Below are 20,204 nucleotides of genomic sequence, written 5' to 3'. Positions count from 1 at the left end.
AAGTGACATTTGTTGAATGTTGTATGCCAGGCACTAAAATACATATTAGAGATAAAGATGATACCATTGCTAACCTCGAGAAGCTTGCAATATAGTAGAGTAGGGTTATAGAAAAATTCCTGAGAGCTGAAAGGTGAGTGGTTAAGAATTGACCTAATTAAGAAAGGACAGAGCCAGGGAGGACTTGGGGCATAGGAGAGAATTAGTAGCAGAAGGAGGGGGTATGTAGAAAGTCATAGAGAAATGATATTGAGCTCTTTGTGCATTTTGGGTATCAGGAACTGTACTTGGTGTTTAATCTTTATAACAATATTAAAAATAAGTATATTTATCTATATATTACATATGGGGACACTGAAGCTAGTGTCAGAACTGAGATTGAAACAGTGATTCAATGTCAAGATTCTTTTTGCTGTTGCCATTCAGCACTGTGTTATATCTGTCGACCTGAATAGTTGTTCAATTTAGTCCTGATGTGTTTCAAGGAAAAGCTTTAACATTGTGATAGTATTACATGGAAGCATTTTAAGTAAAACAATGTTTAAGTTTCCTTGAATAATGCGAATTAACATTTTTATTAGGATTTCAAGATAAAGAACATTGTTTGACTCTTCAGGAAGAAAGTCCTCCTGTTTGTACTAATAAAGCTCTAGAGAAAATAAATCAGGAAAGGATAGTGGATAATGTCATTGAAATTCAAGCATCAGGTATGCTGTATGCTTTTATGCTGTATGTTTTTAAAGTGCATTCTAAGTAAGTAAATTTGAAAGCCCTTTCCTGAGTGTGAATCAGGCCATACTTGTTTCAGATGTTTCTTCCTTCCATTCCTACTTTTAAGATATTCCCACACCTGAACACCCCATTCACTGCCTCTTCTTCTTTCCATTTCCCTACTTCAGTCCACTCACTGTTATTACTTTCTTCATTTAAATTGCTGCTTCCCTACATTCTTCAGGCAATAGCAAACTGCCGCTGCTGAGACGCTTCTGCCCAGTCAGAAGAATGAACTGCAGAGGCTTACTCCCTCTGTTCTCTTACCCACCATCAGGGTGATGTTAAAGAAGCTATTATTGTTTCCTATACTGATTAAAATTTTTGCCTCTGATGTGAAGAATATTCCTTGACTCCTAAAGAATAGTCTGCTTAAGAACATCATGCTCATTATTAAAATCAATAAGAAAATATGACACTAGTTTCTAGTATCTTTTCAATTCTTTGGTTCAGTTTTATTTATGACCTTTGGATGATAATGCAAATCTTAAAGTATTGCTTTTCTAGTGAAAACTAGAAACAATTTGTCATTGTGGTAACTTTGTTCAGCTTAAGGTTGAAAGCTAATTGTGGAGGGAAAAGAAAAAAAATGTAATTCTTTTCATATGGCTCCTCATGCTTGCCATGCCAAACTAGTTACTGAATACACATTTAATAGGCAGAATAATCATTAAATTCTGCAAATTTTACAGAAGGTTTTTGTTTTATTTTGTTGTTATAAGTTTATTTAGAATAAATACCCTAAATGAACCTCTATACAGTCTCATGATTTTTAACTCAGAAAATAATTTGGAAGTAGTTCAGTTTTCCATCAAGTGACATGTTTAATTGGTTTGTCAAAAGGAGCATGCCATCCTTTTTTTTTTTTTTTTAATTTACTTGACAGAGATCACAAGCATGCAGAGAGGCAGGCAGAGAGAGAGAGGAGGAAACAGGCTCCCCACGGAGGAGAGAGCCCGATGTGGGGCTCAATCCCAGGACCCTGGGATCATGACCCGAGCCGAAGGCAGAGGCTTTAACCCACGGAGCCACCCAGGCGCCTCCCCTCCGCTTTTTCTTTTTTTTAAGGTTGTATTTATTTGAGTGAGAGAGAATGAGAGAGAGCATGAGAAGGAGAGGGTCAGAAGGAGAAGCAGACTCTCTGCTGAGCAGGGAGCTTGATGCAGGACTTGATCCTGAGACTTCAGGATCATGACCTGAGCCAAAGGCAGTTGCTTAACCAACTGAGCCACCCAGGTGTCCAGCATGCCACCCTTATAAAACACTATCTTTAATGCTTTTATTTTCACAGATAGCCAGTGCCAAGCATTCTGTCTCCTAGAAGCAGCAGCTACTCCTATTTTAAAAAAACTTGTATGTCTCTGTACTCTCCCTGCCGCTAATTGGACATTTGCCACTGTCATTTTTGACCAAACAAGATTCCTCCTAAAGGAACAAGAAAAAGTAATAAGTGATGCTATTCAGCAAGGTGAGTACAAATAAAATCATGTTATTTAAAAGGATAAAAACATATGGGTTATTGTATCAAATGAGTAAAAATTGAATATAGAAGGTATAGAAGTTAGTCATGGATGAAGGCATCACTTTAATTCAGAATATGACACTATAAACTAATACTGGAGGGTGAGCTAAGTAAGAGAAAAAGGTAACAAATACCATCTGGCATTGCTTCTCAGTAATACTCCTAATTGACATATATTACTTGACAGATTCCTATTGCAAAAACTAAATTAACTCTATATTATGAACATCTGAACCACCTGTTCCCTCCTAAGGTAGGGGGGAGGTTAAAAAATAGATTAATTAAAGTCAATCCTGGACTTTTCTTCTGGCCAAGAATGGAGTTTTCAGGAAAAAAAAAGAAAAGACAAAGGCAAAATACATGAAACCAGTTTTTAAGACCCTAGACATCAGGCAGTGAAGAACAGTGATTTCTGAGATATGGGAAACAAGTAAGATGAGCCCTACTATTGCCCTAGCTTACTCCCTTGAAAAAGTCACCAGACCATAGCACAAGGACAGATAGTAGGAACAGAACCCAGTGGATATTCTGTGTTGAAGCAACAGAACTGACTCTGATCTTGATCTCAGGGTCCTGGAATTGAGCCCAGGGTCCAGCTCTGCAGTTAGCTGGGAGTCTGCTTGAGGGTTCCCCCTCCCCCTCTCCTGTGGTCCCTCCATGCCACACTGTCTTTCTCTCTTAAATAAATAAATCTTTAAAAAATAAAATGAAATACTGAAAGAAAAAAATCCTAGTGTAGAACTAGGCAAACATACATCATGATAGCAAATGTGAGGGGCACCTAGGTGGCTCAGTTGGTTAAGCCTCTGCCTTCAGCTGAGGTCATGATCTCAGGGTTCTGGGATCAACTCCTGAGCAGGGAGCCTGCTTCCCCCTCTCTCTCTCTGCCTGCCTCTCTGCCTACTTGTGATCCCTCTGTGTCAAATAAATAAATTAAATCTTAAAAAAAAAGCAAAGGTGAAATAAAGATGTTTCACACATACAAAAACTAAAAGAATTCATCAGCTGCAAATCTACACTCTAAGAGATGTTCAAGAAATACTCTCCTAAAGAAGAAAAATGATACCAAATCTGGTTTCTCACCCTGTTCACATCCCTTCCAGGTCATCTTGTTTCCACAAGTCCTTATAGGGGCTGGATATACTACTCATAAATGGTTCTCCTGTTGCCTCTTGGTTCCCAGTGACTACTTCATATTTGCCTTGATCTTTATTGATTGATTAGATAAGCACTTTTCAAACTTTTTAGCAGAACTTTTTATACAAATAAATATTTCATGGGATCCCACTATATAAAACAGAAAAGTAGAGCTTTTCTGGTTGAATTGGGGCAGTGGCCTAGATTCCTTATCTTTTTTGGTTTCACTTTTGCACACAGTAAAATCCAATCTATCATCTTCAAAAACCTATAAAACTACATGGAACACATTAAGTAGACAATTGGCCTGTTCCTGTGAATACATCTCTTGCTCAAGTCATATCTTTGGACAGTTATTATTCCCAGGTATCTCTGCCTCCATTTCAAGGTATTGCTTTATGTTAGGATTCCCTAGCTTTATCTTCACCAGTTGGCAAGTTACAAGTTTAATTTTCTTCTTGTTTTATAACTGGGAATTACTGATCTTTTTTCTTACCAAAAGCGGGTAAGCAACAAGAGTATGAACACTAAGGTTAGTCATCTGGGTTTGAATGCCAGCTCCCCCATTTATTCACATGTTGGCCTTGGACAGTTACTAAGCCTTGTTCGGACTGTTTTCTCATCCAAAAAATGAGGTTCACAATAAACTTGTCTGACACACCTAATTAAGAATGTTAGCTATTATTGTTAAGTATTCTGATACCTATTCTGAAATTCTGATGTGTATCTTATGTTTTTAAATATGTTTCTGCTTGCTTAGGTACAAATGATGAAAAAGAAGTGACGTTCAAGCATGCTGCTCTCTTACATCTTCTGGTAACAATTAGAGATGTCCTTTTAACATGTAACTTGGACACAGCATTGGGTTAGTGGGGAAAATTTTTATTTCCCCTTTTCTTCCTATTGAAATATTTCATCTGAAATAACTTACTTTTCTGAAAAAGATGCACCTTATAAGAAATTATGTAGCCTTTTATACTTGCACATTAAACTTCATATACATTTTGACATAATTATAATAGAATATTGTGTTTTATTCTGCCTGTATTCTTTAAAAGAAACAATTTGTAATAAATATCATCACTTAGGAAAATAGGTTTAGGATTCTCTAATTTAGGCCTGAATTACAGAGTCATAATGCCTTAAACAGATTTGATTGTATAATCATTGTCATATACTGCTTTTTAATGTAAGATATTTTGCCATGTACATTTTAGGTCTTCATTGAATGTGGCTTTGAATCTTTGCTATATATACTATATGTATATATAGTTATATATAATATAATATATGTTACATACATATATAATAATATATATAATATATATACGATAACCAAATTATTAATAGTAGATATTTTGTAATTTCTTTTTTTAGTTTTTCTGTAAATTAGGATATGAATTACTGGAGGAATAAAAATCAAGCTATTTTGAATACATTGGAAAATTTAAAGATTTTAGAAATTTTTTCTAAACTATTAAAATCAGGGGTGCCTGGGTGGCTCAGTGGATTAAGCCACTGCCTTTGGCTCAGGTCATGATCTCAGTGTCCTGGGACTGAGCCCCGCATCGGGCTCTTTGCTCAGCAGGGAGCCTGCCTCTCTCTCTCTCTCTGCCTGACTCTCTGCCTACTTGTGAGCTCTCTCTCTGTGTCAAATAAATAAATAAATTTTTTAAAAAAATAAAAAAAATAAAAAGTAAACTATCAGAATCATTTAAATATCTCTCTCAATACCCTACTGCTTGAGACTCCTTATTGCAGGATTATTTAGACTTGTTTAGTAATGGTATACTTATAGAATTGTTTTATAGTTTAGAATTTCTAGAACTTACTTGAAATATAAAGTGAAAATAATTTTACTATGATCTGTGACCCAGAGGTTTTGTTTTATCTGTGACCCAGACAAGTATTTTCTAATCCAAGGTTTTGGTAAGTACTGAGCAGCAGTGAATTACAAGTGTACTCCCTCAGCAGCACTGGGAGTTATAATATTTGGCCAAGTATCATATTAGTATTATCTGGCCAAGTATTAAAACTGAATTACAGTTATTTTTGGAAAGCCCAATGTGGTGCTTTTCCTCCAATTAAACCATTTGGGTGTTGATGCTGGATTTGGTTGTTTTATCTCCATCCCCAGACAAGTATGGACTGGGGACTCTCACCCTAGTTTACAGTACCTGAAATTGGTGTAAAGGCGTAGTTTTACTTGCCCCTCTGTTTAGTCACCTGTCTTCATTATACTTTTCAGCTTCCGTAAAAGATCATCAGTTCTTTCAAAAGCTAGGCTGATTGTTAAAGCATAACATAAGGCAGAATATCAGAATCTAGAGTATCTGAGCTCCCAGTGCTGTAAAGAGAGTGCAATTTTGACTCACTATTGCTCAATACTTATTAGTATTAGAGAGCTAGAATTGGAGAAGTAATATTTATGGAGGATTACTTGAGATATATTCATGTTTAAGTACTTTGTACTTTCACAATCTACTCCAGGATTAGGTGAGACCATTAAGAACTATGTACTTCAGCTGAATTATTTTTGTTCCTTAAAGGAATACTTTCACCAAATCAAACTTGAGAATTGCTGTTTGGCTACCTTGAGGAATACTATGAAAGTAAAATCCTTGTTGGAAAACAAACCAAGCCATAAGGAATAACCTAGCCAGCTTGGACATTTTTAGTGGAGAGCTGTCTCACTCCTCTAAACCTCTCAAAATCAGTGAGTTAGATTGTCCTCTTTTTTCTTTTTCTCTGCCTAGTGGCAGAGAAAGAAAGATCCATGGGGGTTTGGCTGTCTGCCCGCTGCCTTCCAGAATTCTGTATTTTTCTCCCAGCTTCTGGTTTTCTACCTCTCCCAAGCTAGGAAGTTAATGAGTTTCAAGACTAAGGGTATAAAGTTTCACTCCCGAGGTTAAACCCAGAAATAAATTCAGTATTGTATAATGGGTATTAGAGCAGCAATATGTACTAATGGCACAAAGGATCAAGACTGTTACCCTTAAAGCTGAATATTTGTTTAAAAACAAGTAGGAGTTTGCCAAGAAAAGAAAGGATGAAAGGGTATTATAGGCAGAATTGAGAGCCCAGAAGAATGACCCAGTGGGTGTGCTGCATGTAGCTAAATCGAAGAGAATAAGGTAGAAAGGAATAGGAACTAAGCCTGAAGACATAACAAAGAAACAAATCATGAATAGCCTTTTAGGCTGCACAAAAGAGTTCAGACCTTATCCTATAGATGATAGTGAGCCATTGAAACTGGATGCTACTGGCTTGGACTTCTCTTTCAGAAGATGAGGTCTAGAGAAGCAGGAAGAGCTTTTAGGCAGAAATCCCTGAGAAAGAGTCTAGATTTACTGAATATGAACTTTCAGGGATTGGTCTCAGCATTCCGTTAGAAACTGCTTTAGTGAGTCTGAATTTAGGCTCTGCTCTTTTAGCAGCTCTATAAATGAATTATGCATAAGTATCATGGATTATATCCCAGGAGTTTATAGACTAATGAGATTGTCATATATATACATAAGAAATCAAGTACAAAAACTCTATAGATAAAATACCAAGAAAATTCCAATGAAGTGATATTTCCATAGGACTTGCATGTAAGTGTAGACCAAGCCAGAAGGCCGGAAAAGATGGGGTATATTCAGAGGATATATAGAGTATGTTGTTACATAGCTTAGAAGAAGACATTTGGTATTATTTTTCAGCTCACTCAGTTTTAAGGTTTTCATTAGTCAATATGTTTGATCAAAATTGGAAAAAGATTAAGGGAAATTTAAACTCTGTTATGACGCATGGCTTTTCTCAAAGAACAAAAAGATATGCCTTCGCGCATTCTTCCTACTTTTGTTTTTAACAGGATATTTGTCAAATGCAAAAGATATCTACAAAAATATTTTAGGCTCCTATTTAGATGACATTTGCAGACAGCTGGAGATTGTACAGTTTATTAGGGAAAAAAATCCTGAAACCAACCACAAGATACAAGAACTACAATGTCAGATACTAAGTTGGATGCAAAGTGGGCAACAGATTAAGGTAAGTGCTGGAATAAAGCAGATGACAGTAATCAGCGTAAACAAGAATTGGATGTCAGATAAAATTTTGCATTTAACTCTGAAATTATGAAATAATCTAGACTATTTCTAGAGAAAACCTTGATAGCTTTCTCCTTAAGTAAGTTAACAAAACAGAATTGGACCCAGAAAAAGGATAATTTGCATCACTGTTCATGTATCTTGAATTTAAAAATACTTTCATTTTTATTATATGCAGTTTTCTATGAATTGGTTCTCCAGATCTCAGAACTGTTGTCTGGTATGTCTAAATTCATGAACATATACCAAATAACAGAACTACAATAATTAATTTTAGATATTGAGCCAGAAGCTTATCTTATGTGATTCTATTAAGAAAGCATTAACTTGTGTTTTGGATCATATTGGAAATTTTCGTCCACCCTACCTCAAGCATATGAAGGTTTCATTGATAAAGACTTACGAGGAAAGACTTTCTTAAATATTTTCAAGCTGAAAAACATTTCAAATGCTTTATGCTAAATCTGGATAAATTTGGCCTTTTTCTTCCTTTTTTTTTCTTTGTCCCTCCTGTGTCTTTGTCTCCAGCTCTGTGGTTACTTAGATAACTTGCTTGTCATTAAAATAAAGTAAAATATGGGGCGCCTGAGTGGCTCAGTGGGTTAAGCCGCTGCCTTCGGCTCAAGTCATGATCTCAGGGTCCTGGGATCGAGTCCCGCATCAGGCTCTCTTGCTCAGCGGGGAGCCTGCTTCCCTCTCTCTCTCTCTGCCTGCCTCTCCGTCTACTTGTGATTTCTCTCTGTCAAATAAATACATAAAAAAAAAAATCTTTAAAATAAAGTAAAATAATCAGTAAGAAATTTTAAAATTGTAATTTATTTGTTGTACTCTCCCCGCACTCATCCAAAAAAAAAAAAAACAAAAAACAAAAAAACCTATAATGATAACTAGGAGAGTATAGCAATAAATCATTGTTTTTTTCCCACTAGTCAAACTTGTTTGGGTTGAATTTAACACAAACAATGCTGGTAAAAACAATTTATGTATACAGTCACCCTAATGGGAGTACATGAATGCTAAGAATGCCCACTCCAGAATATTTTCCTAATTGATATTTGATCTTACCAGAATTTATTCCTTTGCGTTTAAGCACTGATATCTTATACAGCACAAATATTTACTTGGTAATCTTTTTATCAATAGTTTCATGTAACCATTGAAGCTTGTTATTTTATCACAGTAGCAAAACTATGAAAAAGAATAATTATTCAGATATATATGAAATTCTTGTTTTTGATCAGGTGCTGATTATAATAAGAATGGACTCAGATGGTGAAAAACATTTACTCATTAAAATCCTTAACAAAATGGAAGGTAGGGAGTTTTAAATTATGCCTCATTTGATAACAGATGTTTGAAACATATGAAAATGTAGTGATCTAAGTTTTTAAATTAAGATATAATAACATAAAATTCATTTTATGTATGAATTGCCATACTCTGCCAGCCTTTTCCACCTTGTGCCATGGAACCCATTGCTTATATGTAAACCCTTTTCCTTTTTTATCTCCTTGTCTTAAGTGAACCCAGCTTTCTGCAGATGATACAGCCTCCCCTGTATCCCTTTCATATAGAAGCTGATAATTCTCTTTCTCTTATATATGAGATATATATATATATATATACATACGTGTGTGTATATATATATGTATATGTGTGTGTGTGTGTTTATATATATGTGTGTGAACATACATACCAATCATAGGATTGAAAGGGCCATTTCTTGCTTTCCATTATCCTTTCCAAAACATTATTTCTCAGGGCACCTGGGTGGCTCAGTCATTAAGCATCTGCCTTCGCCTCAGGTGGATCAAGCACCACATTGGGCTCCCTGCTCAGGGGGAAGCCTGCTTCTCCCTCTCCCACTCCTCCTGTTGTGCTCTCTCTCTCTCTTTCTCTCTCAAATAAATACATAAAACCTTGAAAAAAAAAACCAACCACATTATTTCTCTATCATCTGAGCTATGCCATATTACCACAGCATTGTCTTGCCATCATCTAGTAACCACCCACACATTCCCGGACAGTTGCGCACCTGGTTCATGGTATTCTTTCCACTCCTAGTCCTGCCATTATCCTAGTGCCTTTAATGTGAATGGCTCATTCAACACCTTGTTGTTTGTACAAGGTCAACACCTTGACCTTGTAGTTTCATTGACCTCCACAGGAGTAATAGTATTCACCTTTTGGTTATGCCATCAACCTTGTAATAATGCAGAATTCTGAACTTTAAACTCTGATACATTGCTCTCTGTCTACAACTATCTTACCTCTTTCATGATGTTCAGCAACTTAGAGCTCTGTAATCAGTCAACTCCTTTCTTGTAATCAATTAACTCCTTAGCATTTTTCTCTTTCCAGACTTGGTGATGTGCCCATGACTTTAATCAATCTTGTCCTTCTGCTGTACCTTCTGTTTACTCTCAGCTCTGAATCCATCAAGATATTTAACCCCCTGCTCCTATACACGAGTTTCTGAGCATTATCAGAGAAAATCAGATAGTTTAATACCACTACAGACTTAACTTCTCTGATCTTTAATGGTCTCTTAATACTTAACAACCTTTCATCTTACAACCTACCATCTACAAACTTACTTTCATTTCTTCTATTCTTTTATCTTTTCCTTTCTTTGTAAAGGAGGTGAACCTCCTCCTTTTGAAAACCAGTTTTTCACTTTTGCTTTGGATCCTATGTCTTCTTGCATCAGTGTTCCTCCATCAGTTATTTCCTTACCCAACCTTCCTCTCCAAAGACTCTTCCTTAATCTTTAAGCCCTCCAGTATTAAAAATAAAATACCAGGGATGCCTGGGTGGCTTTGAGCATCTGCGTTCACCTCAGGTCATGATCCCACGATCCTAGGATTGAGCCCTGCTTCAGGCTCCCTGCTTGATGGGAAGCCTGCTTCTCCCTATCCCTATCTCCCTATCCCTCTGCTGGTGTTCCCTCTCTCCCTGTGTGTGTCTCTCTCTGTCAAATAAATAAATAAAATCTTAAAATAAAATAAAATACCACCCTCAACCTATGTCACCCTTTATTTACTATTTCTCTGCCCTCCATACCATCTCCAAATATACCTTTGCTGTAGCCCTACTGTTATGCCCAAGTTTTCGTGTCCGAGAGACCACCAAGGAGCCAACACCGATGCAATCACACGAGGGTTTATTTGACAAGCTTAAGCTTGGGCCCAAGTATACCCAACACAGCAGAGTAGGGACTTGGACCCTGAACCGGATTACAGTCAGAGGTTTTTTTTTTTTTTTTTTTTTTTAAAGATTTTATTTATTTATTTGTAAGAGAGAGAGAGAGTGAGAGCGAGCACAGGCAGACAGAGTGGAAGGCAGAGTCAGAGGGAGAAGCAGGCTCCCTGCGGAGCAAGTAGCCCGATGTGGGACTCGATCCCAGGACACTGGGATCATGGCCTGAGTCGAAGGCAGCTGCTTAACCAACTGAGCCACCCAGGCGTCCCTACAGTCAGAGGTTTTTAAAGGCAGAGTGGGGGTTGACTTGGCAGTAGATAATTGGGCCATGACTGCTGGCTCAGCAGTAGGTGAGGACAAAGGGGATGTTCAGAAGGGCTATCAGGGTAAAAAAGACTGTCAGGGTATTGGAGGCCTGGTTATTATCAAGTTAAGGCCGTTTCTCCTTTGATGAGGCACTAACATGACGACAATTGGGAGTTTCCTGGTGGAATGTCACATTTCTCCTATCAAGCGTTCTTGTTAGTGAGATTTAGGTTTAACTTTGCATTTTCTTCTGCTTCAGCTTCCTTCAGTTTTATGGAGGGGAGGGCGATGTTAGGGCTAGACTGGAGGTGGATACAGCCTTGTTTTTCTTGGCCTCCACACCTACCAAGCTATTTATCATGCTGTTTCCTATATTATGCTTCCTGTTCCTGCTATCAGAATGTTCTTCTCCCTTCTCTAGCAGCTAACTCCTACACAACCTTTAAAAATTAGTTAAAACATTTGTTCAGAAAGCCTTGATTTAAATGCTTTCCCCTGTGCTCTTAGTGAATTATGTGCATATTTTTAAGGCACTTCTTGCCATCCTAGGCTATAACAACTAATTCTATTTTCTCTTCCTTACTAGCATGTCACCTTCTGGAGGGTAAGGACCATGCCCTAATTTGTATTCCCAGCACCCACAGAAATGTCTGGAATATAGAAGGAACTTAATAAAAATGAATTGAATAACTGAACTAATGAATGCCTCTCTATATACATAGTAGACTGAGACTAGTGAAAAAAACTGAACTGAATTATATACAAATATTACAAATGTCGGCTTATCAGTGCTCTTGGTAAAATTAACTTTTAAATTATAGTAATATGAGAATGGAAGTCTCTTTCCAATAGAACTTTATAAGGTGCTGTTTCTAGACATTATCATACGTCTAGAGTCCAAATTTGCAAGCTTGGGTCTTATTATTTCATCCAGGTTTCTTGTCCTGGGAAGATGAGGTCTTATCCACCAAATTCACAATATTTTACTAGTACCATAAATGTTAAAAGTAGTAGTTGACAATTGGTGAGGCTTGAACTTGACACGTGTCTGGAATCGGGGTAACTGAAAACATTTTTTTTAATTAGGAAAGTGCTAAGCAATGTAGCATTATGAAACAAAGGGATTTAGGTTACTGAAGTAATACTTTTGTAAAGAGGCTGAGGAAATATTCCTGCCCCATAGAGAAGATTACTTAAACCTACTTAATGGGGCAACTTTTCTTTTGGTGTACTTAAGACACATGGACAAACTATTATTGTATGTATCACTTCTTTATTAATAGGCTATTATTGGGCTATTAATAGGCTATTAATAGTATTAATAATATCAATAATAGAAATTATTGTGTTTCTTTTGGCTTTGGGGATTATATCATCACTACTCTGCTATTTTTTTCAAAAAGGTTTACTGACACAAAAATATTTTACTCCTTAAGCTGAAAAAATGTTTTTTCTATCTTTTTAATGAGCAGCTATCCTCTATGTCTAGGAGTGAGGCCTTCTTTTTCTGTCTAGTGTTAGCAAGTAGAAATGTGGTTTCATCTTCTCTGTGCTTGCAAGATCCTAGAAATGCTTTTAGCAAGTAATCTGCTTTAAGATTATAGCTAAAACAAATCAGCTAAAGAGATTAGGTTTTAAGTAGTTTGAGTTTGGGGTGCCTGGCTGGCTCAGTGGGTGGACCATGCAACTCTTGATCTCAATATTGTGAGTTTGAACCCCATGTTGGTGGTAGAGACTGCTTAAAAATAAAATCTTTAAAATAATAATAATAATATGACTTTATAAATTTATATAAAAAGAGAATTACTACTCATCCTCTTCTTATTGTTGACCAAAACTATTGACATATCAAGCCAAGTAAACATAAAATTATTAAGTATTACTCTGTCATTATCACATCATGCCTTTGTCAACCTTACAACTGACAAAAATACACCAATAGAGTGTAAAATTTACTTTAACTAGAATTAGCTATTCTTAAACCAATGATGTCTACCAAAAATAAACTATATTGTGGCTACAGAATTTTTTAAAATTCACTTTATTTTGCTAAAAAATCAGTAACATAAGAAACTTAAATTATGATTAAGAAGCAGGAGTAAGGGGCACCTGGGTGGCTCAGTGGGTTAATAAGCCTCTGCCTTCGACTCAGGTCATAGTCCCGGGGTCCTGGGATAGATCCCCGAGTTGGGCTCTCTGCTCAGCAGGGTGCCTGCTTCCCTTCCTCTCTCTCTGCCTACTTGTGATCTCTCTCTGTCAAATAAATAAATAAATAAATAATCTTAAAAAAAAAAAAAGAAGAAGAAGAAGCAGAAATGAATCTAAGAGGAGCAGATGGCACCCAATAGGACTTCTGCTTCTTATACAGAAAAAAGGAAAAAGGGACATCAAAATTAGTCTCTTGCTATTTAGTTACATACTTAAATTTTTGACTAGAGAAAGAAGGTAAAATCAACCAGGGTTTTTAGCAAAGTAAAATGCACAAAATGGATGAGTGTTTAATTTGGCTACTTTAAAATTAAGACTTTGATACATTTTATTATTTTACATAATAAACTCGGAATTTCATGCTTGTACATAAAAAACATACACACACAACAGAAATATTGCCCAAGCTTCAAACTTTCTGATACCCACAGACAGAAGAATAATTCAACAAATTGTATTTTAAGTCTCCTTGTTCAAGGCCTTTATCTCATTTTTTATAGTAATGAGATATATAACATCTAAAAATTATATATGAACAAAACACTGAAAAACACTTTTATTACTCTTTTTTTCCCCAACAGGTTTAACGTTGACTGTCTTACATTCAAACAACAAAAGGAAAGATTTCCTGGAATCTGAAGGTGTTTTAAATGGGTAAAAATGTATTTCTTCACCTATGGGGAATAAGCATACCAGTTCCATAGGAAAAGCACAATTTCTTTTGGAATTTAACTTTTTAAAAGGTTCAAAATCAATGTGTCTCTCCTCTTCCTGAAAAGTGTTTTACATTAGAATACTTCAACTCTGGTCATTGCTTTGTGTGTTATATATTATTGTTGTCCAGAATTTTAGTTTAATCTTGCTATAATATCCCCCACTTATCATTATCAGTGTTACTGTTAGTACAGGAAGTACCCGTTTAGATCATGTTTATACCAGTTTGGGGGGGTTTGCTTAGCATTGTTTCTTTTTTTTCTAAGTTTGCATAGCATTGTTTCTTTTATCTTCTTCCTTTCTTTTTTTTCTAAGTTTGCTTAGCATTGTTTCTTTTATCTTCTTCCTTTCTTTTGAGTTCTCCTTCTTCCTAAAGTACATTCTTTAGAAATTCTCTTGGTGAAAGCATGCTAATAATAATATTTAGTGTTGACTTATCTAAAAATGTTTTTATTTTGCCTTATTTTATGTAGAAATTTTTATTGCTAATATTGGGAGCCAGATAACAAAACGAGAAGTTGTAAGTCAAATAGAAGCCCATAAAAGATTTAACTTGGGTCTGCTATCTATCTAGATTGCTTTAGATAGAAAGCAGCAGTAGGGAATTTTCATTACAATAAGTGCTATTATATGGAATTTGAAGATAGGAAAGATAAAGTTATGATATTTAAGTATCTGTTTTTTATCATTGCTAAATCACCTATGAAGCTCATTAAGAAAAAGAAAAATCATTTCAAAGTTGTTAGGTAATATTCTATTATGTAGATCCTCAAAGATGAAACCTTACATGTGTAAAAAATGGATTCTCATAGAGTGACTTGTCTGTTACTGGTAGGACTCAGTTAATAAAATTAGGGTCCCTTGCATTTGATAATGTGAAATAGTCAACAGTTTTTTAGGTCCTGTTTTTTAAAGAAATGTATGCCCATAGGGGCACCTGGATGGCTCAGTTGGAAGAGCACACAACTCCTGATCTCAGGGTTGTGAGTTTGAGCCCCACATTGGGTGTAGAGATTACTTAAAAAGTAAAATCTTAAAAGGGGCACCTGGGGGCTTATTCAGTTAAACAGCTGCCTTTGGCTCAGGTCATGATTCCAGGGTCCTGGGATCAAGTTCCACATCATCATCATCATTGTCATCATCATCCTCATCATCATCATACTCATTGTAGGGCTCCCTGGTCAGTGAGGAGCCTGCTTCTCCCTCTTTCCCTCCCCCACTTGGGCTGGCTCTAGCTCTAGAATAAATAAATAAAATCTTTTTTTAAATCTTTAGACTTTAATTTTTTAAAAAAATAAGTATGACCATCAAAAAGAAAGATAAAAAGGAATTAGCACAACTGGAGAACAAATCAACAGAAAATACACCAGTGCCTTTCCAGCATAAGCAAGTATAAACTAGAGAAGAATAAAATAGCCCAAACAATCATCTTTTGACCTTTCAAGTAAATAATGACACAAATATAATTCCATTTTCTTGGCTTTATTTTGTCTTCAGTAAAAGTTCCTGTGTAGTTGTGCATAATCAATATATTGGATCAGATTTCCCCTGGAGTAACTTCTCATTTGTGGTGGAATATAATTTTGTAGAAAACTCCTGTTGGACTAAACACTGCAAGAAATTGAATATTCCTCACAAGGTCTTCAAAGTGATTCTTCCAGACACAGTTTTACGGAGTAAGGATATAAACTAAAATCCTTCTGTTGTAGTAGAATGGAAATTGTCTGTTTTCTGCTTCTGGTCTGTGGAAAGAGAATGAGCAATGGCATTAGAGAACTTGAGTTCAGGCTCTAACCTCAGCACTCCATGTGACCTTGGGCCAGTTCTTTACCCCTTACTCTATTTTGCTCATTTGTAAAGTAAGCTTTACTGGTTATATTTGTCATCATCCCTTTAAATGCTAAATTTTACTTATTATACCACAACTTATTTCAATTCTATCTAATCCTCACCTGATACTTCTATGCAGTAGTATTTTTTATTGAATTTTAAGGGAAAATTCTGTTATTCAGAAAACTTAATGTATAAAAAAAAATTATACACAAACACTTCAAAAAGAATTTAAATCTCTTGGTTTCTTTGTATTTCTCAGCAACACTTCATATGACTCAGGTTGTGAATTCTCACATCCATTAAATTAAAAGCCTATACACATTTAGTCCCAGTGCAAGCCTTTCAATACTTGCCATAAGTTATTTTCTGTTCACCTCAAGTCTGAGTGGGGAGTTTGAATTCTGAGATATTCCATTTCAATGCTAAAAGTAGAGTCACCATAATGATTACTTTGGAATCTTTGATATATAGAATTAAATGTTGGGGCGCCTGGGTGGCTCAGTCGTTAAGCGACTGCCTTCGGCTCAGGTCATGTTCTCGGGGTCCTGGGGTCGAGCCCCCGCATCGGTCTCTCTGCTCAGTGGGGAGCCCACTTCTCCCTCTCTCTCTGCCTGCTGCTCTGCCTGCTTTTGATTTCTCTCTGTCTGTCAAATAAATAAAATCTTAAAAAAAAAGAATTAAATGTTAAATTGATTAAGTGAGGGCCCCCAAAAAGATAAAAGATAAATATCTCAGTTTATATGTAGAGGCTTCTTCCATTCTTTCAAAGACGAACTTAATTGATTCAACCAATTCCTTATGTGGAGCATTTATAATGCTTCAATTTTCAACTATTGTACTATAAGATTTATAGTAGCTTATATATTTTATTTATTTTTATATACTTGTTCTAAGAAGTAAAATGAGTTGCCAGGTCAAAGGTATACACACATTTATATATTGCCAAATAGCCTTCCAGAAATGCTATCTCAATTCATATTTGTACAGAAAGTATAAGAGAATCCTTTCCCCAGTGTCTTTACTGTAAGTAGGTATTATTATTCTTTTGAATCTTTGACAGAATTATAGGCATAAAATATTATATTATATATTTTATATATATATAAAGTAACTATATATATTTATATATATAAATATATAATATATATAATATGTTATATTATAGTTACTTAATTACAGATGATGTCTTTGATTATCCATGTCTTTTCAGATGTGACTTGATCTTGTATAGCCATTCTTTTGTAAATTGCCTATTAATGTTCTTTGTCCATTTATCTGTTGATGTATTTATATTTTCCTATTAATGTATCATACAGTAGTTTTAGTAAATTCTGTTAATGCTGTTTTATTTTTAGGTAGTAGGATAACATGTGGTTTTTATTTTATTCTTCAGACCTTTCTTTATTCTGATTTCTGATTTTTTACAATGACTATGTTTTATTTTTGTGCTACTCCTTGAACATACACTTGCTATTCTCATGTTAAGTAAAAAAGAGAAAGAGATGAAGGATGAGAAAAAAGAGAAGTATTTATAAACTTTCTCTTATTCAGGAAGCACCTTGCTGGATAGTTTTGGTGGATTTCTTCTGGAAATACAGGTTCCATATGTGTTTTTTGCATCTGAAGGACTTCTTAATAATCAAGAAATACTTCAGTTGCTAGAATCCAAGTAAGTTATTGACTTCATAACTTTAACAAAGGTATATATATCCTAAATGGCTAAACATTGTGCTATATATGTGACATATTTCTCCCTGATTGAAGTTGCAATTATATCACATAGAAATAGTTTTCCAGAGAGTTTATGTCAAGTCACATTTCTATCCCTGTAGTATACATCTTAATTACTGAATATTATCTTTTTTAGCAATATATATCAATCTTGTGAAAAAAAAATTTCATTATTGTCTAAATTTATATCTTAATTTAATTTCTTTTGTTGTCAGCAAATATGAACACTTTATGTGCTTTTTCCCTGCAAATTTTATGATCATATCTTTTGGTCATTGATAATATTGAAAATGAGTATTCCTATTTAGAAGGCTTTAAATATTGCATGGGAAATAGAACTATGATGTTCTAAATGAAGTACATAAGGCAATGCACATCTCAACTAATTTGTCACATGTACTGAATAAATCTTAATTTTATTCCTCAAATTTGTAAAGTGGAATAAATTGATGTATGAAAAAGCACAGAAGTTCAAATAATTTAGTATGCAGGGGGACAATACAACTTTTCTTAAAGAATTTTTCTTAGCCATTTTATTATGTCACCCCAAAATATGGATTTTTACAGGTATAATATCACACTAGTGGAGAGATGCTGCAGTGAGTCATTGAAACTCTTTGGAGGTACAGAGTGTTATGTAGTGGTGACAGTTGATGAACACACTGCCATAATTTTGCAGGTAAAATTATACAGTAAAAAGTATAAATTAAATATAGTACAGTATATTTGACCATGTAATTTAGTATTAGCTTTGGTATAGAGAGCTTAACTATAATCCATTAGTGTTTTCTTCCAAAAGTTTGCAAATGGACAAGTATTAAAATCATGACTATGGAAAATGACTATTATCAAGCTTCTTTAATGTCTTACAATTTTTAGCATACTTTAAGAAGACAAAGCAAATATAGAATCTTTAATGTTATATATTGACCTATTTAAAAATATATTTATAGAATATTACAGTGTTGAAAACCTTAAAAATCAAATCCTAGCCACTATGTTTCTTAAAAGGTGGCAGTAAATTAATGCATGTTTAGTAATACAGGATTTCCTCTAAGGTAAGTGGGGATTGCTTGCAATTAAGCCAGTTTGAAAAAAAAAAGAAAAAAGAAAAATTCTCTTAAAAAAAAGCCCTATAGTTTAGAATTTAAAATGTGCAAATTCTTGACTAAATCTCCCTGATATGTTTGCTTGATTGGAGTACAAATTACAAAGAAATTAATTCAGTAGGGTGGAAATGGGGAGCAGAAACCAAGTTTGAAGGGATGGAATATAAATTAATGGCAAATATGGTAAGGTAGAAGTCTGGTCATGAACAAATGTTAACAGTATAAGAATTATATAATGGAAAAACAAAGCTCTGTTAGAGGGTTTCTTAAGAGTTACTATGTTTTATATATTTAAAGCTTTTTAAAAAGATTTTATTTATTTGAGAGAGAGAAGGTGGGAACGAGAGAGCACAAGCAGAGGGCGCATCAGAGGGAGAGGGAGAAGCAGGTGCCTGCCTGAGCAGGGAGCCCAATATGGGGCCCTGTCCCAGGACCTGGGATCATGACCTGAGCCAAAGGCAGATGCTTCACTGGGTAAGTTACCCAGGTGCCCCTAAAGTGTTTTTAAAAAACAATTATTTAGGGCAAAATATCATTTGGGAAACTTTTAATTTAACTTTTTTTTTAAAGATCTTATTTATTTATTTGTCAGAGCAAGAGAGAGTACGTGCACAAGCAGGCAGAGAAGCAGGCTCCCTGATGAGCAAGGAGCCTGATGTGAGACTGGATCCTAGGATGCTGGGATCATGACCTGAGCCCAAGGCAGAGGCTTAACTGACTGAGCCACCCAGGCATCCCGAAACTTTAGTTCATAGTTACGTGATTTAATGTTAGAGTAAGACACTTCCTGAATCATTCACTCTATCAAAAATTAATTGTATGAAATGTGTAAACCTGGTGATTCACAGACCTGTAGCCTTGGGGCTAATAATGCATTATATTACATAATGCATTATTATGTTAGTAAAAAATAAAAAATTAAAAATAATTGATTGTAGACCCAAGTTAGGCTCCTTGCAGCCTGCTTAAGGTTTGCTAAGATTGGGGCACCTGGATGCCCCAATATAGTTATATATATATATATATATATATATATTTTACATTTAATATATATATTAGATTACTGAAATATGGTAATAATAATTTCATAACAACTATTCAACCTAGTGAATCTTTTTATTTTATTTATTTTCTGGTAGGACCTAGAAGAATTGAACTGTGAGAAGGCATCAGACAATATCATTATGAGACTGATGGCATTATCATTCCAGTACAGCTATTGTTGGATAATCTTGTATACCAAAAAAACATTAAACGCAGAGTAAGTAAACATTTTTTCATCCACAGTCACATTTTATTTCTTAAGTTATTTGGTCCTACTCTTTGAATAAAAGTAGCTATGCAAATTTTCCACTTGCTTATCTAGTTTGCATTGAGTCAGGGATCTTCGAAGTGGAGGTGTGCCCATAGGGAAACAAATCGGGGGAAAAAAATGAAAGGAAAACAAATCAGAACTTTGGAGATGATATATTTCTGGGGGATATTCTGTACAAATCAGCCTCCTCTAGTTCACTAAGAGTTGCTGCTTTAAGTGTTTCACTTTTTATTACTTTTTAGTTCTGACTTGTCTGTTAAAAA

General features: G+C 35.1%; 3 protein-coding genes across 3 annotated transcripts in view; 2 read left to right on the top strand and 1 right to left on the bottom strand.

Moving 5' to 3' along the window:
* The window catches only part of ECPAS (Ecm29 proteasome adaptor and scaffold), a 295,320-nt gene that overhangs the window by 53,680 nt on the left and 221,436 nt on the right, over positions 1-20,204 (top strand). The window lies entirely within an intron of this gene.
* The window catches only part of SHOC1 (shortage in chiasmata 1), a 77,522-nt gene that overhangs the window by 38,573 nt on the left and 18,745 nt on the right, over positions 1-20,204 (top strand). Inside the window, exons 15-24 of the mRNA XM_082696976.1 lie at positions 582-707; positions 2,063-2,239; positions 4,191-4,295; positions 7,287-7,465; positions 8,766-8,838; positions 13,821-13,893; positions 15,451-15,629; positions 17,338-17,455; positions 18,085-18,196; positions 19,766-19,887. Coding sequence (XP_082553102.1) covers positions 582-707; positions 2,063-2,239; positions 4,191-4,295; positions 7,287-7,465; positions 8,766-8,838; positions 13,821-13,893; positions 15,451-15,629; positions 17,338-17,455; positions 18,085-18,196; positions 19,766-19,887 — 1,264 coding nt within the window. The remainder of the gene's footprint in view (positions 1-581; positions 708-2,062; positions 2,240-4,190; positions 4,296-7,286; positions 7,466-8,765; positions 8,839-13,820; positions 13,894-15,450; positions 15,630-17,337; positions 17,456-18,084; positions 18,197-19,765; positions 19,888-20,204) is intronic.
* GNG10 (G protein subunit gamma 10) overlaps positions 15,420-20,204 on the bottom strand; it is a 36,688-nt gene continuing 31,903 nt past the window's right edge. The window contains exon 3 of the mRNA XM_082696975.1: positions 15,420-15,695. The gene's annotated coding sequence lies outside the window, so the exon portion shown is untranslated. The remainder of the gene's footprint in view (positions 15,696-20,204) is intronic.

This window comes from Mustela nivalis (assembly GCF_964662115.1).
Source record: "Mustela nivalis genome assembly, chromosome: 13".
In the NCBI taxonomy this organism is placed as follows: Eukaryota; Metazoa; Chordata; class Mammalia; order Carnivora; family Mustelidae; genus Mustela; species Mustela nivalis.
Note: the sequence above shows the minus strand (reverse complement) of the source record. Positions and strands in the feature narration are given on the sequence as shown.